The sequence below is a fragment of the Dreissena polymorpha genome, chromosome 1 (assembly GCF_020536995.1).
Source record: "Dreissena polymorpha isolate Duluth1 chromosome 1, UMN_Dpol_1.0, whole genome shotgun sequence".
NCBI lineage: Eukaryota > Metazoa > Mollusca > Bivalvia > Myida > Dreissenidae > Dreissena > Dreissena polymorpha.
Window position 1 is genome coordinate 97,412,646 of NC_068355.1, and position 18,738 is coordinate 97,431,383.

Below are 18,738 nucleotides of genomic sequence, written 5' to 3' on the forward strand. Positions count from 1 at the left end.
TAAACACTCTGTGTCATGAGAGATATAAGTGATCCAGTGTCTGTTCATAGGAAGCTTATATGACCATGACATTTCACTGAGTGTCATGAGAGATGTAACTGAGCCATTGTCTGGTCATGGGAAGTTATGACCTTGACATTTCACTGAGTGTCATGAGAGTTAAACTTGAGCCATTGTCTGTTAATTGGAAGGTATAACTTTGACATTTCACTGAGAGAAGTGAGCCATTGTCTGTTAATTGGAAGGTATGACCTTGACTTTTCACTGAGTGTCATGAGAGAAGTGAGCCATTGTCTGTTAATTGGAAGGTATGACCTTGACATTTCACTGAGTGTCATGAGAGAAGTGAGCCATTGTCTGGTCTATGGAAGGTATGACCTTGACATTTCACTGAGTGTCATGAGAGAAGTGAGCCATTGTCTGGTCTTTGGAAGGTATGACCTTGACATTTCACTGAGTGTCATGAGAGAAGTGAGCCATTTTTTGGTCATTGGAAGGTATGACCTTGACATTTCACTGAGTGTCATGAGAGATGTAAGTGATCTTTTGTTTGGTCATGGGAAGGTATGACCTTGACATTTCACTGAGTGTCATGAGAGTTGAACTTGTGCCATTGTCTGGTCTTTGGAAGGTATGACCTTGATGTGTCACTGAGTGTCATGAGAGAAGTGAGCTATTGTCTGGTCATTGGAAGGTATGACCTTGAAATTTCACTGAGTGTCATGCGAGAAGTTAGCCATTGTCTGACATGGGAAGGTATGACCTTGACATTTCACTGAGTGTCATGAGAGTTGAACTTGTGCCATTGTCTGTTAATTTGAAGGTGTAACCTTGACATTTCACTGAGTGTCATGAGAGAAGTGAGCCATTGTCTGGTCATGGGAAGGTATGACCTTGAAATTTCACTGAGTGTCATGAGAGTTGAACTTGTGCCATTGTCTGGTCTTTGGAAGGTATGACCTTGACGTGTCACTGAGTGTCATTAGAGAAGTGAGCTATTGTCTGGTCATGGGAAGGTATGACCTTGACATTTCACTGAGTGTCATGAGACTTGAACTTGTGCCATTGTCTGGTCTTTGGAAGGTATGACCTTGATGTGTCACTGAGTGTCATGAGAGAAGTGAGCCATTGTCTGGTCATTGGAAGGTATTACCTTGACATTTCACTGAGTTCATGAGAGATGTAAGTGAGCCATTTTCTGGTCATTGAAAGGTATGACCTTGACATTTCACTGAGTTTGTGAGTGATGTAAGTGAGCCATTGTCTGGTCATTTGAAGGTATGACCTTGACATTTCACTGAGTTTGTGAGAGTTGTAAGTGAGCCATTGTCTGGTCATTGGAAGGTATGACCTTGACATTTCACTGAGTTCATGAGAGATGTAAGTGAGCAATGTCTGGTCATTGAAAGGTATGACGTTGACATTTCACTGAGTTCACAAGAGAAGTGAGCTATTGTCTGGTCATGGGAAGGTATTACCTTGACATTTCACTGAGTTCGTGAGAGATGTAAGTGAGCCATTGTCTGGTCATTGGAAGGTATGACCTTGACATTTCACTAAGTTTGTGAGAGATGTAAGTGAGCTATTGTCTGGTCATTGGAAGGTATGACCTTGACATTTCACTGAGTGTCATGAGACAAGTGAGCCACTGTCTGGTCATTGGAAGGTATGACCTTGACATTTCACTGAGTGTCATGAGAGATGTAAGTGAGCCATTGTCTGGTCATTGGAAGGTATGACCTTGACATTTCACTGAGTTTGTGAGTGATGTAAGTGAGCCATTGCCTGGTCATTGGAAGGTATGACCTTGACATTTCACTGAGTTTGTGAGAGATGTAAGTGAGCCATTGTCTGGTCATTTGAAGGCATGACCTTGACATTTCACTGAGTTTGTGAGAGATGTAAGTGAGCCATTGTCTGGTCATTGGAAGGTATGACCTTGACATTTCACTGAGTTCATGAGAGATGTAAGTGAGCCATTGTCTGGTCATTGGAAGGTATGACCTTGACATTTCAGTGAGTTTGTGAGAGATGTAAGTGAGCCATTGTCTGGTCATTTGAAGGTATAACCTTGACATTTCACCGAGTGTCATGAGAGATGTAAGTGAGCCATTGTCTGGTCATTGGAAGGTATGACCTTGACATTTCACTGAGTTCATGAGAGATGTAAGTGAGCCATTGTCTGGTCATTGGAAGGTATGACCTTGACATTTCACTGAGTGTCATGAGAGATGTAAGTGAGCCATTGTCTGGTCATTGGAAGGTATGACCTTGACATTTCACTGAGTTCATGAGAGATGTAAGTGAGCCATTGTCTGGTCATTGGAAGGTTTGACCTAGACATTTCACTGAGTTTGTGAGAGATGTAAGTGAGCCATTGTCTGGTCATTGGAAGGTATGACCTTGACATTTAACTGAGTTTGTGAGTGATGTAAGTGAGCCATTGTCTGGTCATTGGAAGGTATGACCTTGACATTTCACTGAGTTCATGAGAGATGTAAGTGAGCCATTGTCTGGTCATTGGAAGGTATGACCTTGACATTTCACTGAGTTTGTGAGTGATGTAAGTGAGCCATTGTCTTGTCATTGGAAGGTATGACCTTGACATTTCACTGAGTTTGTGAGTGATGTAAGTGAGCCATTGTCTGGTCAATTGAAGGTATGACCTTGACATTTCACTGAGTTTGTGAGAGATGTAAGTGAGCCATTGTCTGGTCATTGGAAGGTATGACCTTGACATTTCACTGAGTGTCATGAGAGATGTAAGTGAGCCATTGTCTGGTCATTGGAAGGTATGACCTTGACATTTTACTGAGTTTGTGAGTGATGTAAGTGAGCCATTGTCTGGTCATTGGAAGGTATGACCTTGACATTTCACTGAGTTTGTGAGAGATGTAAGTGAGCCATTGTCTGGTCATTGGAAGGTATGACCTTGACATTTCACTGAGTTTGTGAGAGATGTTAGTGAGCCATTGTCTGGTCATTGGAAGGTTTGACCTTGAAATTTCACTGAGTGTCATGAGAGATGTAAGTGAGCCATTGTATGGTCATTGGAAGGTATGACCTTGACATTTCACTGAGTTTGTGAGAGATGTAAGTTAGCCATTGTCTGGTCATTGGAAGGTATGACCTTGACATTTCACTGAGTTTGTGAGAGATGTAAGTGAGCCATTGTCTGGTCATTGGAAGGTATGACCTTGACATTTCACTGAGTTCATGAAAGATGTAAGTGAGCCATTGTCTGGTCATTTGAAGGTATGACCTTGACATTTCACTGAGTTTGTGAGTGATGTAAGTGAGCCATTGTCTGGTCATTGGAAGGTATGACCTTGACATTTCACTGAGTTTGTGAGAGATGTAAGTGAGCCATTGTCTGGTCATTGGAAGGTATGACCTTGACATTTCACTGAGTTCATGAAAGATGTAAGTGAGCCATTGTCTGGTCATTTGAAGGTATGACCTTGACATTTCACTTAGTTTGTGAGTGATGTAAGTGAGCCATTGTCTGGTCATTGGAAGGTATGACCTTGACATTTCACTGAGTTTGTGAGAGATGTAAGTGAGCCATTGTCTGGTCATTTAAAGGTATGACCTTGACATTTCACTGAGTTTGTGAGAGATGTAAGTGAGCCATTGTCTGGTCATTTGAAGGTATGACCTTGACATTTCACTGAGTTTGTGAGAGATGTAAGTGAGCCATTGTCTGGTCATTTGAAGGTATGACCTTGACATTTCACTGAGTTTGTGAGTGATGTAAGTGAGCCATTGTCTGGTCATTGGAAGGTATGACCTTGACATTTCACTGAGTTCATGAGAGATGTAAGTGAGCGATTGTCTGGTCATTGGAAGGTTTGACCTTGACATTTAACTGAGTGTCATGAGAGATGTAAGTGAGCCATTGTCTGGTCATTGGAAGGTATGACCTTGACATTTCACTGAGTTTGTGAGAGATGTAAGAGAGCCATTGTCTGGTCATTGGAAGGTATGACCTTGACATTTCACTGAGTTTGTGAGAGATGTAAGTGAGCCATTGTCTGGTCATTGGAAGGTATGACCTTGACATTTCACTGAGTTTGTGAGTGATGTAAGTGAGCCATTGTCTGGTCATTGGAAGGTATGACCTTGACATTTCACTGAGTTTGTGAGAGATGCAAGTGAGCCATTGTCTGGTCATTGGAAGGTATGACCTTGACATTTCACTGAGTTTGTGAGAGATGTAAGTGAGCCATTGTCTGGTCATTGGAAGGTATGACCTTGACATTTCACTGAGTTCGTGAGAGATGTAAGTGAGCCATTGTCTGGTCATTTGAAGGTATGATCTTGACATTTCACTGAGTTTGTGAGTGATGTAAGTGAGCCATTGTCTGGTCATTTGAAGGTATGACCTTGACATTTCACTGAGTTTGTGAGTGACGTAAGTGAGCCATTGTCTGGTCATTTGAAGGTATGACCTTGACATTTCAATGAGTTTGTGAGAGATGTAAGTGAGCCATTGTCTGGTCATTTAAAGGTATGACCTTGACATTTCACTGAGTGTCATGAGAGTTGAACTTGTGCCATTGTCTGGTCATTTGAAGTTATGACCTTGACATTTCACTGAGTTTGTGAGAGATGTAAGTGAGCCATTGTCTGGTCATTTGAAGGTATGACCATGACATTTCACTGAGTGTCATGAGACAAGTGAGCCATTGTCTGGTCATTGGAAGGTATGACCTTGACATTTCACTGAGTTGTGAGTGATGTAAGTAAGCCATTGTCTGGTCATTGGAAGGTATGACCTTGACATTTCACTGAGTTTGTGAGTGATGTAAGTGAGCCATTGTCTGGTCATTTGAAGGTATGACCTTGACATTTCACTGAGTTTGTGAGAGATGTAAGTGAGCCATTGTCTGGTCATTTAAAGGTATGACCTTGGCATTTCACTGAGTTTGTGAGAGATGTAAGTGAGCCATTGTCTGGTCATTTGAAGGTATGACCTTGACATTTCACTGAGTTTGTGAGAGATGTAAGTGAGCCATTGTCTGGTCATTTGAAGGTATGACCTTGACATTTCACTGAGTTCATGAGAGATGTAAGTGAGCCATTGTCTGGTCATTGGAAGGTTTCACCTTGACATTTCACTGAGTTTGTGAGAGATGTAAGTACGCCATTGTCTGGTCATTTGAAGGTATGACCTTGACATTTCACTGAGTTTGTGAGTGATGTAAGTGAGCCATTGTCTGGTCATTGGAAGGTATGACCTTGACATTTCACTGAGTTTGTGAGAGATGTAAGTGAGCCATTGTCTGGTCATTTGAAGGCATGACCTTGACCATTTTTTTTCTCAGTTTTTTGGAAAGATAGCCAATGGCTTTAAGTTGGGAATTTTATCGGCATTTTCAAGAAATTGGGAAAATAAATTGGGATTTAAAACTACATGAAAGAGTTCAACATCTTTAATCACAAACACCATCATGATCAACAGTTTTCCACATAATAAGCTCACACAAAGTCTTCAGTCACAAACTTATTTCCCTAGTTGTCATGGTCCTTTATTATGAGGTGCATCATCTTCTTCTGAGGAACAACTGCTTTCAACATGTTGAATATCAGTCAGCACTTTGCTTTCGGAAATCAATGATGACGATGCAAAAGAGTCACTTGTTATTAAATTACTTTCATTAACAATGGAAGGAGTTTCAATGGGAGGACTTGTACTTGTCGACGATGTTTGTTTATTTAATTACACTTGCTTAAAAAAATCAACAATTTTTGTTTGGCCAGGCTTTTGCTTAGGAATTTTTTTCATGTAATATTTTTAATATTGCGACACCGTTGTTTTCCATTCAGCCGAATCACAAAACGCTTGAATTTCATCAGAAAAATGATTAAGTGTCGGAACAACACGGAGAATATCGGCACATGAATAATTCCGACGTAATCCAAATCGAAGTACAGTCTAAAACCTGTACAAGACCTTATCCGACTACGCTTTTTTAAAAAGCAAAACAGCAGATGTCATTAGCATTTTTTTTCTGATTGAGAATTTTGTAGCAAATTTTGGGAAAAAAGTATACTGTGAAACCATTATTATTCGTCAGACATTAATATTCGTCATCTTCGTCCTTCGGCCGATGGACGAATTCAAGATCCTTACAAACAATCATGTCCCATATTTGAAACAAATAAGACTGAATTACCGTATGCATGAGGCATTTAAATCCAGCATAATCCACGCATATACACAGGGCTCGAAATTAACACTCGCACAATGCGAGAAAAAAAGATTTCAAGGTAAGTTATAAGCCACTAGTATTTTTTGCAAGTAAAGAAATAGTGAAGAAAAAAACGATTTATATTGCTAAATGCGTTCGACGGCGTGAACGCTAAACCGTAGGTAAATTTTTTGAACATCCGAATACCCATATGCGGAAGCGCGCACCTTGTTTGTAGACTGGTATACTTATAGTACAGATACCCGGATGGTATTGATACAAAGAACATGAAACAGTCCATTATTCACACTCAAGTTAAATCCGGTTTTGACACAAAGGGGTGTACATTATACAGTGTACTGACAACTGACATTTACTGTAAAACGCGAATGCAAAAAGGCTGTATCGAATGCGTCCACTTCGTTAGGTATAATAGTGTTGATTAGCGCTAATTGTTAACAACTTTATTACCCATTGTGTGTATTGTGTTTTTCAGGGGTGTTGCAGATTATACGGCCAACACGCGGCGAATCCGGATTCAAGACAATACTATTAAACGCAATTAAAATATGACGATGTGTGATCAACACCTGACTGAAATATAGGAAACGGACTCGAGAGCGTTTATATAAGCCTTAGGCTTTCGATGCAATCGAGCTAAAATAAATAGGTTTAAACTAAACTAAATATATTCTGCGCTTTTATTACAAATTAATAAAGAACATATTGATTTGTGTTTGGTTGTCCGTGATTGTAATGGAAAAAGACTAATTGGCAATTGGCTTCGTTGTTTAAAACACTTGTTAACGGTTATTCAGTCCCACTTATCCGCTAATCATAACAAAGAACGTGTCAATGACATAAAATAATAAGGGACAGTTACTATCACCTGAAATAACAGACTTGCTAACGGTGGTAGCCCCTCTCCCCCACATTTTTTAAAACGAATTTACGCAAATCTCAGAAGTGACATCCGGGACAACCCGATCCGCGGATCCGCGGAAAAATCACACCCCTGATAGCCGAATTTCGGCTATAAAATCAGGCCAAAAAAAACCTGTTGACATTTCACTGAGTTCATGAGAGGTGTAAGTGAGCTATTGTCTGGTCATGGGGAGGTATGTCCTTGACATTTCACTGAGTTCATGAGTGATGTAAGTGAGCTATTGTCTGGTCATGGGAAGTTATACTCTTACATTTTACTGAGTGTCATGAGAGATGTAAGTGATCCATTGTCTGTCACTGAGTGTCATGAGAGAAGTGAGCTATTGTCTGGTCATTGAAATGTATGACCTTGACATTTCACTGAGTGTCATGTGAGAAGTGAGCTATTGTCTGGTCATTGAAATGTATGACCTTGACATTTCACTGAGTGTCATGAGAGTAGTGAGCTATTGTCTGGTCATTGGAAGGTATGGCCTTGACATTACACTGAGTGTCATGAGAGAAGTGAGCTATTGTCTGGTCATTGGAAGGTATGACCTTGGCATTTCACTGAGTGTCATGAGAGTTAAAAGTGAGCCATTGTCTGGTCATGGGAAGGTATGACCTTGACATTTCACTGAGTGTCAGAAGAGAAGTGAGCTATTGTCTGGTCATTGGAAGGTATGACCTTGGCATTTCACTGAGTGTCGTGAGAGTTGAAAGTGAGCCATTGTCTGGTCATTGGAAGGTATGACCTTGACATTTCACTGAGTTTGTGAGAGATGTAAGTGAGCCATTGTCTGGTCATTGGAAGGTTTGACCTTGACATTTCACTGAGTTTGTGAGAGATGTAAGTGAGCCATTGTCTGGTCATTGGAAGGTATGACCTTGACATTTCACTGAGTTTGTGAGAGATGTAAGTGAGCCATTGTCTGGTCATTTGAAGGTATGACCTTGACATTTCACTGAGTGTCATGAGAGATGTAAGTGAGCCATTGTCTGGTCATTGGAAGGTATGACCTTGACATTTCACTGAGTTTGTGAGAGATGTAAGTGAGCCATTGTCTGGTCATTGGAAGGTTTGACCTTGACATTTCACCGAGTGTCATGAGAGATGTAAGTGAGCCATTGTCTGGTCATTGGAAGGTTTGACCTTGACATTTCACTGAGTGTCATGAGTGATGTAAGTGAGCCATTGTCTGGTCATTGGAAGGTATGACCTTGACATTTCACTGAGTGTCATGAGTGATGTAAGTGAGCCATTGTCTGGTCATTGGAAGGTATGACCTTGACATTTCACTGAGTTTGTGAGAGATGTAAGTGAGCCATTGTCTGGTCATTTGAAGGTATGACCTTGACATTTCACTGAGTTTGTGAGAGATGTAAGTGAGCCATTGTCTGGTCATTGGAAGGTATGACCTTGACATTTCACTGAGTTTGTGAGAGATGTAAGTGAGCCATTTTCTGGTCATTTGAAGGTATGACCTTGACATTTCACTGAGTGTCATGAGAGATGTAAGTGAGCCATTGTCTGGTCATTGGAAGGTATGACCTTGACATTTCACTGAGTTTGTGAGAGATGTAAGTGAGCCATTGTCTGGTCATTGGAAGGTTTGACCTTGACATTTCACTGAGTGTCATGAGAGATGTAAGTGAGCCATTGTCTGGTCATTGGAAGGTATGACCTTGACATTTCACTGAGTTTGTGAGAGATGTAAGTGAGCCATTGTCTGGTCATTGGAAGGTATGACCTTGACATTTTACTGAGTGTCGTGAGAGTTGAAAGTGAGCCATTGTCTGGTCATGGGAAGGTATCATCCAAAGTAATATTAAAATATATCAGGCATTAGAAAGAGAGGAAACTAAAAATCCCCTGACAAACCCACCCAACCACGCCAAACAATTACTAACCACTTGCTCACTACAATATGGTGTTACTATGGTTTTCTCTCCTTTAGTGAGCAATTAAACAAACTCTGGATTTATAAGAGCAAGTATGTAAAGACCATATTTGCTATAAACTTACATGGCAGCTATAGCTTTAGTATCCCATGGCAGGCTGTCTTTCTGACAAACTGTGATATTTGCCTGTAATCGCGAGTTGCCAGGTATCAGTGCCAATGCTGCAATAAATTGAACAATGTTAGAATAGAAAAGAAACTTTAAGCAAATGAATTATGATTGTCACTCTATAAATACTCATCTTTTTTTATTCACTGACATGATTATTTTTATTGACACAATTTAAACATAAAACAAGGGACAAAATTGTCACAAAACAAGGTTTTCATTGTGAAAAAAAATCTGATAAAGGGAGAAAACTCAAACTGAACTTTTGAAATGAACAAACAAAATTAACCCCCTTTGTAAGTTTGTTTTAAAAAAAAAATCTATTTTTAGTCGTGGCGACCTTGACATTGGAGATATTGACGTGATTCTTTCGTGCGACACACCGTCCCATGATCGTGAACAAATGTGCCAAATGATTTTAAAATCTCACAATGAATGACATAGTTATGGCCAGGACAAGCTCATTTATGGCCATTTTTGACCTTTGAACTCAAAGTGTGACCTTGACCTTGGAGATATCGACGTAATTATTTCGCGCGACACACCGTCCAATGATGGTGAACAAATGTGCCAAATGATTTTAAAATCTGACAATGAACGACATAGTTATGGCTCGGACAAGGTCATTTATGGCCATTTTTGACCTTTGAACTCAAAGTGTGACCTTGACCTTGGAGATATCGACGTAATTATTTTGCGCGACACACCGTCCAATGATGGTGAACAAATGTGCCAAATGATTTTAAAATCTGACAATGAACGACATAGTTATGGCCCGGACAAGCTTGTTCCGCCAGCCCGCCAGCCAGCCAGCCCGCCAGCCAGCCAGCCAGCCCGCCCGCATTCGCCAATCTAATAACCAGTTTTTTCCTTCGGAAAACCTGGTTAACAAAGTAATAATTATGCATACATCAAACCAATATGTAACAGGTAAATAATGCTTTATCATTGTCTAACAAAATATGCTTTTAGTACCATGTTTAAGTTAAATAAAGGGATTTGTGGGAAAAAAGGGATTTGTGGAAAAAAGGGAATTTTGTTGAATAAATGGATTTTGTGGAACAAAGGGATTCTATGGGATAAAGGGATAATTATGATTGTTTGTTTGAGTTACCAAACATACCTTGTGCTTGCCATCTGTTAAAACAAAGCAGCCATACTAACAGAAAATCTCACTGAGTAGTAGGGAAGAACATAAATATATCAATAAAAGTGCTTGGGTGTTAATTATATATTAATTTAAGTTACATATCTTTTAGGGTAACCAGAATTTGTGGCAACAGTCTAGAAACACTGTATAATTGGAAGGTAGTTTAAAATAAACATTCCCATGTGTTTCTCTTATAAAATTACAAGTTCTAACTTTTACCATAAGATAAGTGACACACATTATGTGTTATAATGTGTAAGGCCATCCTGTTGAATAGGTAAAAATAAATTACATAATACAAATACTTACTGTTATCAAGCAAAGTTAACTGAAATAAGTTATGCTAGTTATAATATGCAACAACATCCTTCTTACTATTTTAATAGCACAAAGGTGTACAAAGGTTGACATGCTTTAAAATAACTTTCTAATGCTTATTTCTTAAAATTAGAAGTGCTTTCTGTTACCAAGCAAAGTTAACTGGCATACATCATGCTAGTTATAATGTGTAACAACATACTGTTAAATCAGTTAAACTGAATACAAATGAGCTTTTATACTGTTTTTATAGCACATAAAGGTCTACAAATGTCTACATGCTATAACCGGTGTACGGAAGAAACCCCCTTCGGAAGAAACCCCCTTCCATAACAAGAGCTGTCAGAGGACAGCGCGCTTGACTATTAGAGTGCTCGACAGTATAACGAAAGCCATCATGGGGAAATTGTTAATATTCAATAATTTATTAGACGATCTTTAAAAAATAAACCAAGAGGGCCAAGATGGCCCTAGTTCGCTCACCTGAGAGGAGTGGGTTCATTCAATCTTTACCAAATGTCAAACTTGACCTAGATATTGTCCAGACAAACATCCTGGTCAAGTTTCATCATTATTTTATCTGCTAGTCATGATCAATGTACCTATGAAGTTTCATGATCCTAGGCGTAAGCATTCTTGAGTTATCATCCGGAAACCATTTTCTTAGTTGAGTCGCTGTGACCTTGACAGCCATTGTGTGAATACGTTTTTTGGCACTGTGACCTTGACCTGGTAATCAATAGGGGTCATCGTCTGCGAGTCATGATCAATATACTTATGCAGTTTCATGAACCTAGGCATAAGAGTTCTTGAGTTCTCATCCAGAAACCATTTTACTATTTTAGGTCACCGTGACCCTGACCTTTGACCTAGTGACCTGAAAATCAAAAGGGGTCATCTGCGAGTCGATATCATTGTACCTATGAAGTTTCATGATCCTAGGCATACGCGTTCTAGAGTTATCATCCAGAAACCATTTTACTATTTCAGGTCACCATGACCTTGACCTTTGACCTAGTGACCTGAAAATCAATAGGGGTCATCTTCGAGTCATGATCAATGTACCTATGAAGTTTCATGATCCTAGGCATAAGCGTTCTTGAGTCATCATCTGGAAACCATTAAACTATTTCTGGTCACCGTGACCTTGACCTTTGACCTAGTGACCTGAAAATCAATAGGGGTCATCTGCGAGTCATGATCAATGTCCCTATGAAGTTTCATGATCCTACGCCTAAGCGTTCTTGAGTTATCATCCGGAAACCATTTTACTATTTTGAGTCAACATGACCTTGACCTTTGACCTAGTGATCTGAAAATCAATAGGGGTTATCTGCAAGTCATGATCAATGTATCTATGAAGTTTCATGATCCTAGGCATAAGTGTTCTTGAGTTATCATCCGGAAACCGTTTAACTATTTCGGGTCGTGACCTTGACCTTTGACCTAGTGACCTGAAAATCAATAGGGGTCATTTGCAAGTCATGATCAATGTACCTATGAAGTTTCATGATCCTTGGCATAAGCGTTCTTGAGTTATCATTCGGAAACCATCTGGTGGACGGACGGACCGACATGAGCAAAACAATATACTCCCTCTTCTTCGAAAGGGGGGGGGGGGGGGATAATGAGAAAACTGCCCCCCTCCCAGCAGCCATGTTATTCAACTGACTGGAACCATTTTCGAACTCAACTCTCATATCAAGGAAACAAATGTTCTGAGCAAATTTCATGAAAATTGGGCCAAAATTGTGACTTCTACTGTGTTCACATGTTTTCACTATAAACATAGAGAAAAATGCCCCGCCCACTGGCGGCCATGTTTTTTCACTGATCCCGACCATTTTCAAACTCGTTCGAGATATCAATAAAACCAATGTTTTGACCAACTTTCATGATGTTTGGGCAAAAATTGTGACTTTGAGAGTGTTTAAAAGGTTTCTCTATAGCCAAATAGGTAAAACTGCCACTATATACATATAGAGAAAAATGCGCCGCCCACTGGCGGCCATGTTTTTTCACCGATCTCCAACATTTTCGAATTCGTCCGAGACATCAATTGAACCAATGTTTTGACCAACTTTTATGATGATTGGGCAAAAACTGTGACTTCTAGAGTGTTTACAAGGTTTCTCTATAGCCAAATAAGGAAAACTGCCCCCCGCACTGGAGGCCATGTTTTTCAACAGATCGGAACCACTTTTGAACTCAACCAAGATATCATTAAGACAAACATTTTGACAAAGTTACACGAAAATTGGGCATGAAATGTGACTTCTACAGTATTTACAATGTTTTTCTTTTTCTTGACCCAGTGACCTAGTTTTTGACCCGGCACAACCCAGTTTCAAAATCGGCCGAGATTTCATTGGGACATAGCTACTGACCAAGTTTCATGAAGATGGGACAAGAAATGTGGCCTCTAGAGTGTTTTCGAGCAAATTTTATCGGATGAACTGACAGGCCGGACGGACATACAACGGACAAAGACCGACCGGACGGACCGGTCACAAAAGCTCACCTAAGCAATCAGATGAGCTAAAAAGGTAAAAAAAAAAACTTGGGGGGGTTAGGGGGGGGTAGTAAGGGGGGGGGGGTGAGAGGAGGGTATTATGTGCGGTGGGGTAATTTATAAGATGATGTTACAAAAAACAAATTGGGGGGGGGGGGGAGGTTGGGGGGGGGGGTAGGGGGGTGAGAGGGGGGTATAATGTGGGGTAGGGTAATTTATAAGATGATTAAAAAAAATTGGGGGGGTGGGGGGAAGGGATTCTGGGTAGGGGCGTGGGGTATTGTTTGGGTGGAATCCATTGGGGTATTCAGGTAAGTGTTGTTTTGTCAAAGTAATAATAAAATGTGATCATAAATAAAGAAGTTATGGCAATTTAAGCAAAATGTTCAATTATCTAAGTGTAAAAGGGGCAAAAATAATGAAAAAATGCTTGATAGAGTTGTCTGCTTTTGTTTATATGTTGGGGTCATGTTGGTAAAGAAGTATGCAACATATAAAAGCAATATGTCAAAGGATATAGGAAATAGATTTATCAATAATATGCATATTCTAAGTATAAAAGGGACAATATTTAAGTCAAAATGCTTGATAGAATTGTCTGCTCTTGTTTATAGGTTGAGGTAGTACGAAAACTTCAACATTTGCTGCATATTCTAAGAGGAAAAGGGGCCATAATAATGAAAAAATGCTTGATAGAGTTGTCTGCTCTTGTTTATAGGTAGGGGTCATGTTGGTAAACAAGTAATTAAAATATGAAAGCAATATGTCAAGGGACAATGAAAATAATTAGGTAATACGAAAACTTTAGCATTTGCACGCTAGCGCAGACGCCGTGGTGAGAAGGATAGCTCCACTATATATATTTCATACACAGGGTTTTCGTTAGGAGGCGGCCAGCGGCTGATTTGACCGCCTCAAATGTTATTCAGGCCGGCTCCAATTCGGAAAGAAAATTTAAAAAAAAACATCGGCAAATTTTCACGACGATGACGAGATATTTAGAATTCGTTAATATACTAACTGTCTGAAACGGAAGTAAACAACCTTAACCGATATATGTTAACTGCTTTCTCATTGGTCGTATTGATATAATTGTCTTATTGCGGAGCGGGTAACGAGACTGTACGACTTTGATTCAAGGTCACAAACTGTGACAAAGTCAACAATTGGATATGTCAAAAAAAAGAAAAATAAACGACTTTTTCGTTTGTGTTTCGAGCAAGAACGATAGTTCGCTGTTGAAGTTATCTTGTTCCAGTTTTGTTAACGTTTATCATTTACCGGCACCTCCGGATAAATGCACTTTCCTGCTACACTTACATTTTGTTTTTTATTCGATTTTCGACAGATTTCGTTGATGTTTGTTTTTTTCCGCGGAGTTTTGATCCTCCGAGCGGTGAGTGGTGATCCTCCGAGCGGTAAGTGGATTTATTTGTTACCACATTTTACAGGAGGGCGAGTCTTTCATTAGGATAAATGAAACTCTCGAGCCCCAAACTCTCCTGATTTTTTCATGATTAAGGTCGGACTTGGTTGGCTTAAATGCTAAATATATTGAATTGGCACTGCAATGTTAAGCTATGTCCAAATTTGTATTTGAAAAAAAATGGCCCAAAGAAGCTTCCTCAGTAAAATATTTAAATCCCAAGATTGCATCAGCTGGGGCAACCTATGCCCGATTTTTTTCCCAAATAATTGCCTAAGTTAATCAAATAAAAACAATTATTCTCATGTCAACAGGCACACAATCTTTATAAACTGAATAATCAATTATTTCAGAAAAAGACAGTCATTGTGTACTCTTAACACAGTATTACTTATAAATGTTCAGGTATTTGCTCATAAAATGCTTCAGTATTATTGTTTTAATTATTGTGATGTTTATCAGACTTTATTTTTCTTAAGGTAATTTACTCCTTTGGTAATATTATTTGATTTGCTAGTCACATACTCTTGGTAAAATGGGATCGTGCTAAGTAGAGGTTAATTATATTGAATGTTATTGTTTGACATGTAATAAAGATGTTTACAGTTTGTACTGTTTCTTCTTATTTGCAATAACTACTTGTGGACTAGTCATTTAAATTGGTTTAGTTATATATTTTGAAATGTCATTGTCATTATTGGAAGTTACAACTTATTAAAATGTTAAAATTTCCAGTGTTTGTTTAATTCAGATTTTCATTAAATCTGTAAAGAATAAATGTTATGTACTGCACAGAAATTATACATTAAGCTAGGGCCCGGGCCCTTCGCCCCCGACGGGGACATTCCACCTCAGACCCATGCATCTACATGAAAATTTAAAGAAATAAATTGTGATATTTGCTAACCAAAGTATTTTTTTCTGTTTTGAATCTCTTAAAAATACAGGTGTCTTAAAGCTCAGGAGAAGCGATTTCTTTGTTTCAAATAAGTTAAATTGCAGGTGCTTCCGGGGGCCACCTGGACCCCTGTCCAGGGTGTGCCCTGAACCCACCGTGGGCCCTATTGGCACCCAGATTTTATTTTCAGGATTTCAAATTGGGGACAATTGACACCCCTGAGAGTTGATGTAATCTGAGGACTTAACAATTCACATTAACATCCTCTATTTTAACTGAGGAAAATCATGTAAAATATGTGCCCAAAATCGCTCAGAAGCCACGAATTGGCACCTTTATTTCAAAAAATTTCCTAGCAGGTTGGCCTCCTCAAATAACTCAAAAGCCTGCTACAAAGAATCCTAATGAAAACCCTGCATACATAATAGTCGAGCTGAAAACAGCATAGCGGAATAAACCCCCTTTCACATTTTGCATACGGGGAATAAACCCCCTGCCTAGTTTTGCATATGCGGAATAAACCCCCTTCCATAGCGGAACAAACCCCCTTCCATAATGTAATCATGAGTATGAGGGATTCAAGCAAGAATATGCACGATTTTGTCAAATATTTATATAAAATGTGTAAAAAACGCTAACGTCACAGGAACACTAACTCCGAACTCAATAAAAAGACAAATGCTTCGGTTATTGTAGGAAAATATGTACATAATATCTTCGTCACGATGGGCTCGGGGCGCTAATTTGACGTTGCTGCATTTTATAAAAAAAATATATTTTTGTCTATTTAATCCTTCAATAAAACTTATTATTCCCAAATCATTAATTATTCGTTTTATTACTATCTTGATTAATTCTAACTACAAAGTATCTTTCTAACACGATGTTTATCACGATAACGATGTTTGAGATTCACAGCTTGACTATGTAATGTGTATCATTAACAACTTGTTAACAAACGGCCGGTACACTCCTTTAATCAGTTTTTCGCACCTTCATTTAAAGTGATATTATGCGCATTTTTCACTGTTGAATTGAGATTCACAGCTTGAATATTTAATGTGTATCATTAACAACTTGTGAACAAAAGGTCGGTACACTTCTTTCATCCGATTTTCGCACATTAATTTAAAGTGATATTATGCGCTTTTTTGTTGAATTGAGCTGAAGCTGAAAAGAATTAACAGGTCAAAAGGCTGCCCCAGTCCTCTAAGCCGAAATGATCCATAAAACAAAATTGTGTCTGTGTGTGTCGTATGAATGAATCTGCATTAAAACTAAATTAAGATTCACATTGTACATAGAGTCATTTCTGTCGTCAGTTGTCAAAACGAAAATACGGTTATAATCCAATGCACTACTTTCTTTTTCCTGGATATTGTTTTGATATGTTGATGCTGCATTAACAAATATAAGTATATATGAAGTGAAAACACCAAAAATAAACAACGGTTGTGATATACACTTATAAACATAGCATATACTGTTAGATAATGGATTTCGGATAACACTTAGGAAGGGGGTTTATTCCGCCTGTCTGAAAACTTGAAGGGGTTTGTTCCGCTATGGAAGGGAGTTTATTCCGCATATGCAAAATGTGAAAGGGGGTTTATTCCGCTATGCCGTTTTTAAGGAAGGGGGTTTCTTCCGAAGGGGGTTTATTCCTGTAATCCTAATAACCAGGTCCTGAATAACTGCTCTCTAACTATAAAGGAACTTAGTTTATTCATTGTCCTGTTGTGCTGAGTTAAGGTTTACGCAGTTATATGTAAATCTTACAGGATAAGATCATATTTCACAATGACAACTGGGAGCTAAAGGAGATTTATAAATATCACTGTAAATCAAATATAACCCGCTCAGTTAAAATGCTGAATCAAATATAACCCGGGTGGGTATTGCTCCTTTTTTTTATCCAACATTCCATTTCCGTCTTGAGTGATTTCTTGAAATAAAAAAATGGCGGAAACGTTCTGCTAATTGCATACTACTCACTTACAATTTATTAGAGATCAACAATTACGGGGACATTTTACAGTTAAAGTGTGATAATCTATTGTTTAATGCAAATAAAGGTGTGAAAAATAGCATGTGTGTATTGGTGTTTCATGCTCTAATGATGTAACTACTAGTCAGCTATAAATCTTTTGAATTATTGAAATCTTTGACAAGTTAAACGAAGCATGTTTCATTTCATTATCATTTGTACCATGCATTATATAGTTACATGCAAATTTATTGTAAACAGAAATTCCCTTTAATGTCCTTCCTGTTTTTAGAAAGTGCCAGGGAAGCACATTTTTTGCATGACTCTGTATGACACAATACAAAATTGCTTTGTATCGTATTGAATTCAATCTCATTTCAAATTCACTTGTCCTTAGTTTGTCATAATTTAATCTGAATAGCCTTCAGTCCAATAAAGCACTTCTGAAAAATGGTGCATGTTTGTGTTTATGAAATCTTAAAACAAAAATTAATCATCATAATTGGCAAATATTATTTTTTTATTTTGTGAATATATTTGATTAAAGGATCTATATGCACATTAGAAAAATAGTATATATAAAATTCCATACAGTAGTTTATTACATGCATTAGTGAATGACAATTCTACATAGAACTTAGAACGTGCATCCTTATATAACAATGTCTTGTGGATTGGAATCCTTCATGCGGGTAATATTGGAGTTACATCATAACATTAAATATTGCAATAATCTCTTAACAATTTTGATTTAGCTCATGGCATTTCTGAAATAGATTATATTTTGTTTGTTCGATTTTGGTGCCAACTTACTGTAGTTGATGAGGGCAGTAATGTCCTTTTCGCAGCAGGTGCTTGGCACACACAATCCCAGCCTTATGTCATTGACCGGAATGGTGTTGGACTGAAACAGGTGAAAGTCTCAATACAGAGTGAAGTTTGACAATACTATCTGAGATGAATTATTACAACACCTGACCTGTGTTTGTGATATACAATGCCCCCTAATGTTTTTGAAGCCGAACAGCAGCTATTTAAGAAAAAAATTGCAAGTCCAAGACCCATAACTTAGCAAATTATCAATGGACCGGAACGAAACGAACACTTCATTTGTAAGTCATGTAAGAAGAGTAACATTAAAAGTCAGTTTAATATCTGAAAGCATTGCGTAAACAAATCTCCGAAAAACTAAAATGTCTTAGTCCAAGGTGCATAACTTCGCCAAAAAATCAATGGACCAGAATGAAACACACACTTCA

The 18,738-nt window shown here is 38.5% G+C and overlaps 1 protein-coding gene across 1 annotated transcript in view; it reads right to left on the minus strand.

Annotated features, from left to right (window-relative positions):
* LOC127841555 (nose resistant to fluoxetine protein 6-like) overlaps window positions 1-18,738 on the minus strand; it is a 370,059-nt gene that overhangs the window by 330,383 nt on the left and 20,938 nt on the right. The window contains exons 4-5 of the mRNA XM_052370468.1: window positions 18,293-18,383; window positions 9,145-9,241 (exon numbers count right to left, since the gene is read on the minus strand). Coding sequence (XP_052226428.1) covers window positions 9,145-9,241; window positions 18,293-18,383 — 188 coding nt within the window. The remainder of the gene's footprint in view (window positions 1-9,144; window positions 9,242-18,292; window positions 18,384-18,738) is intronic.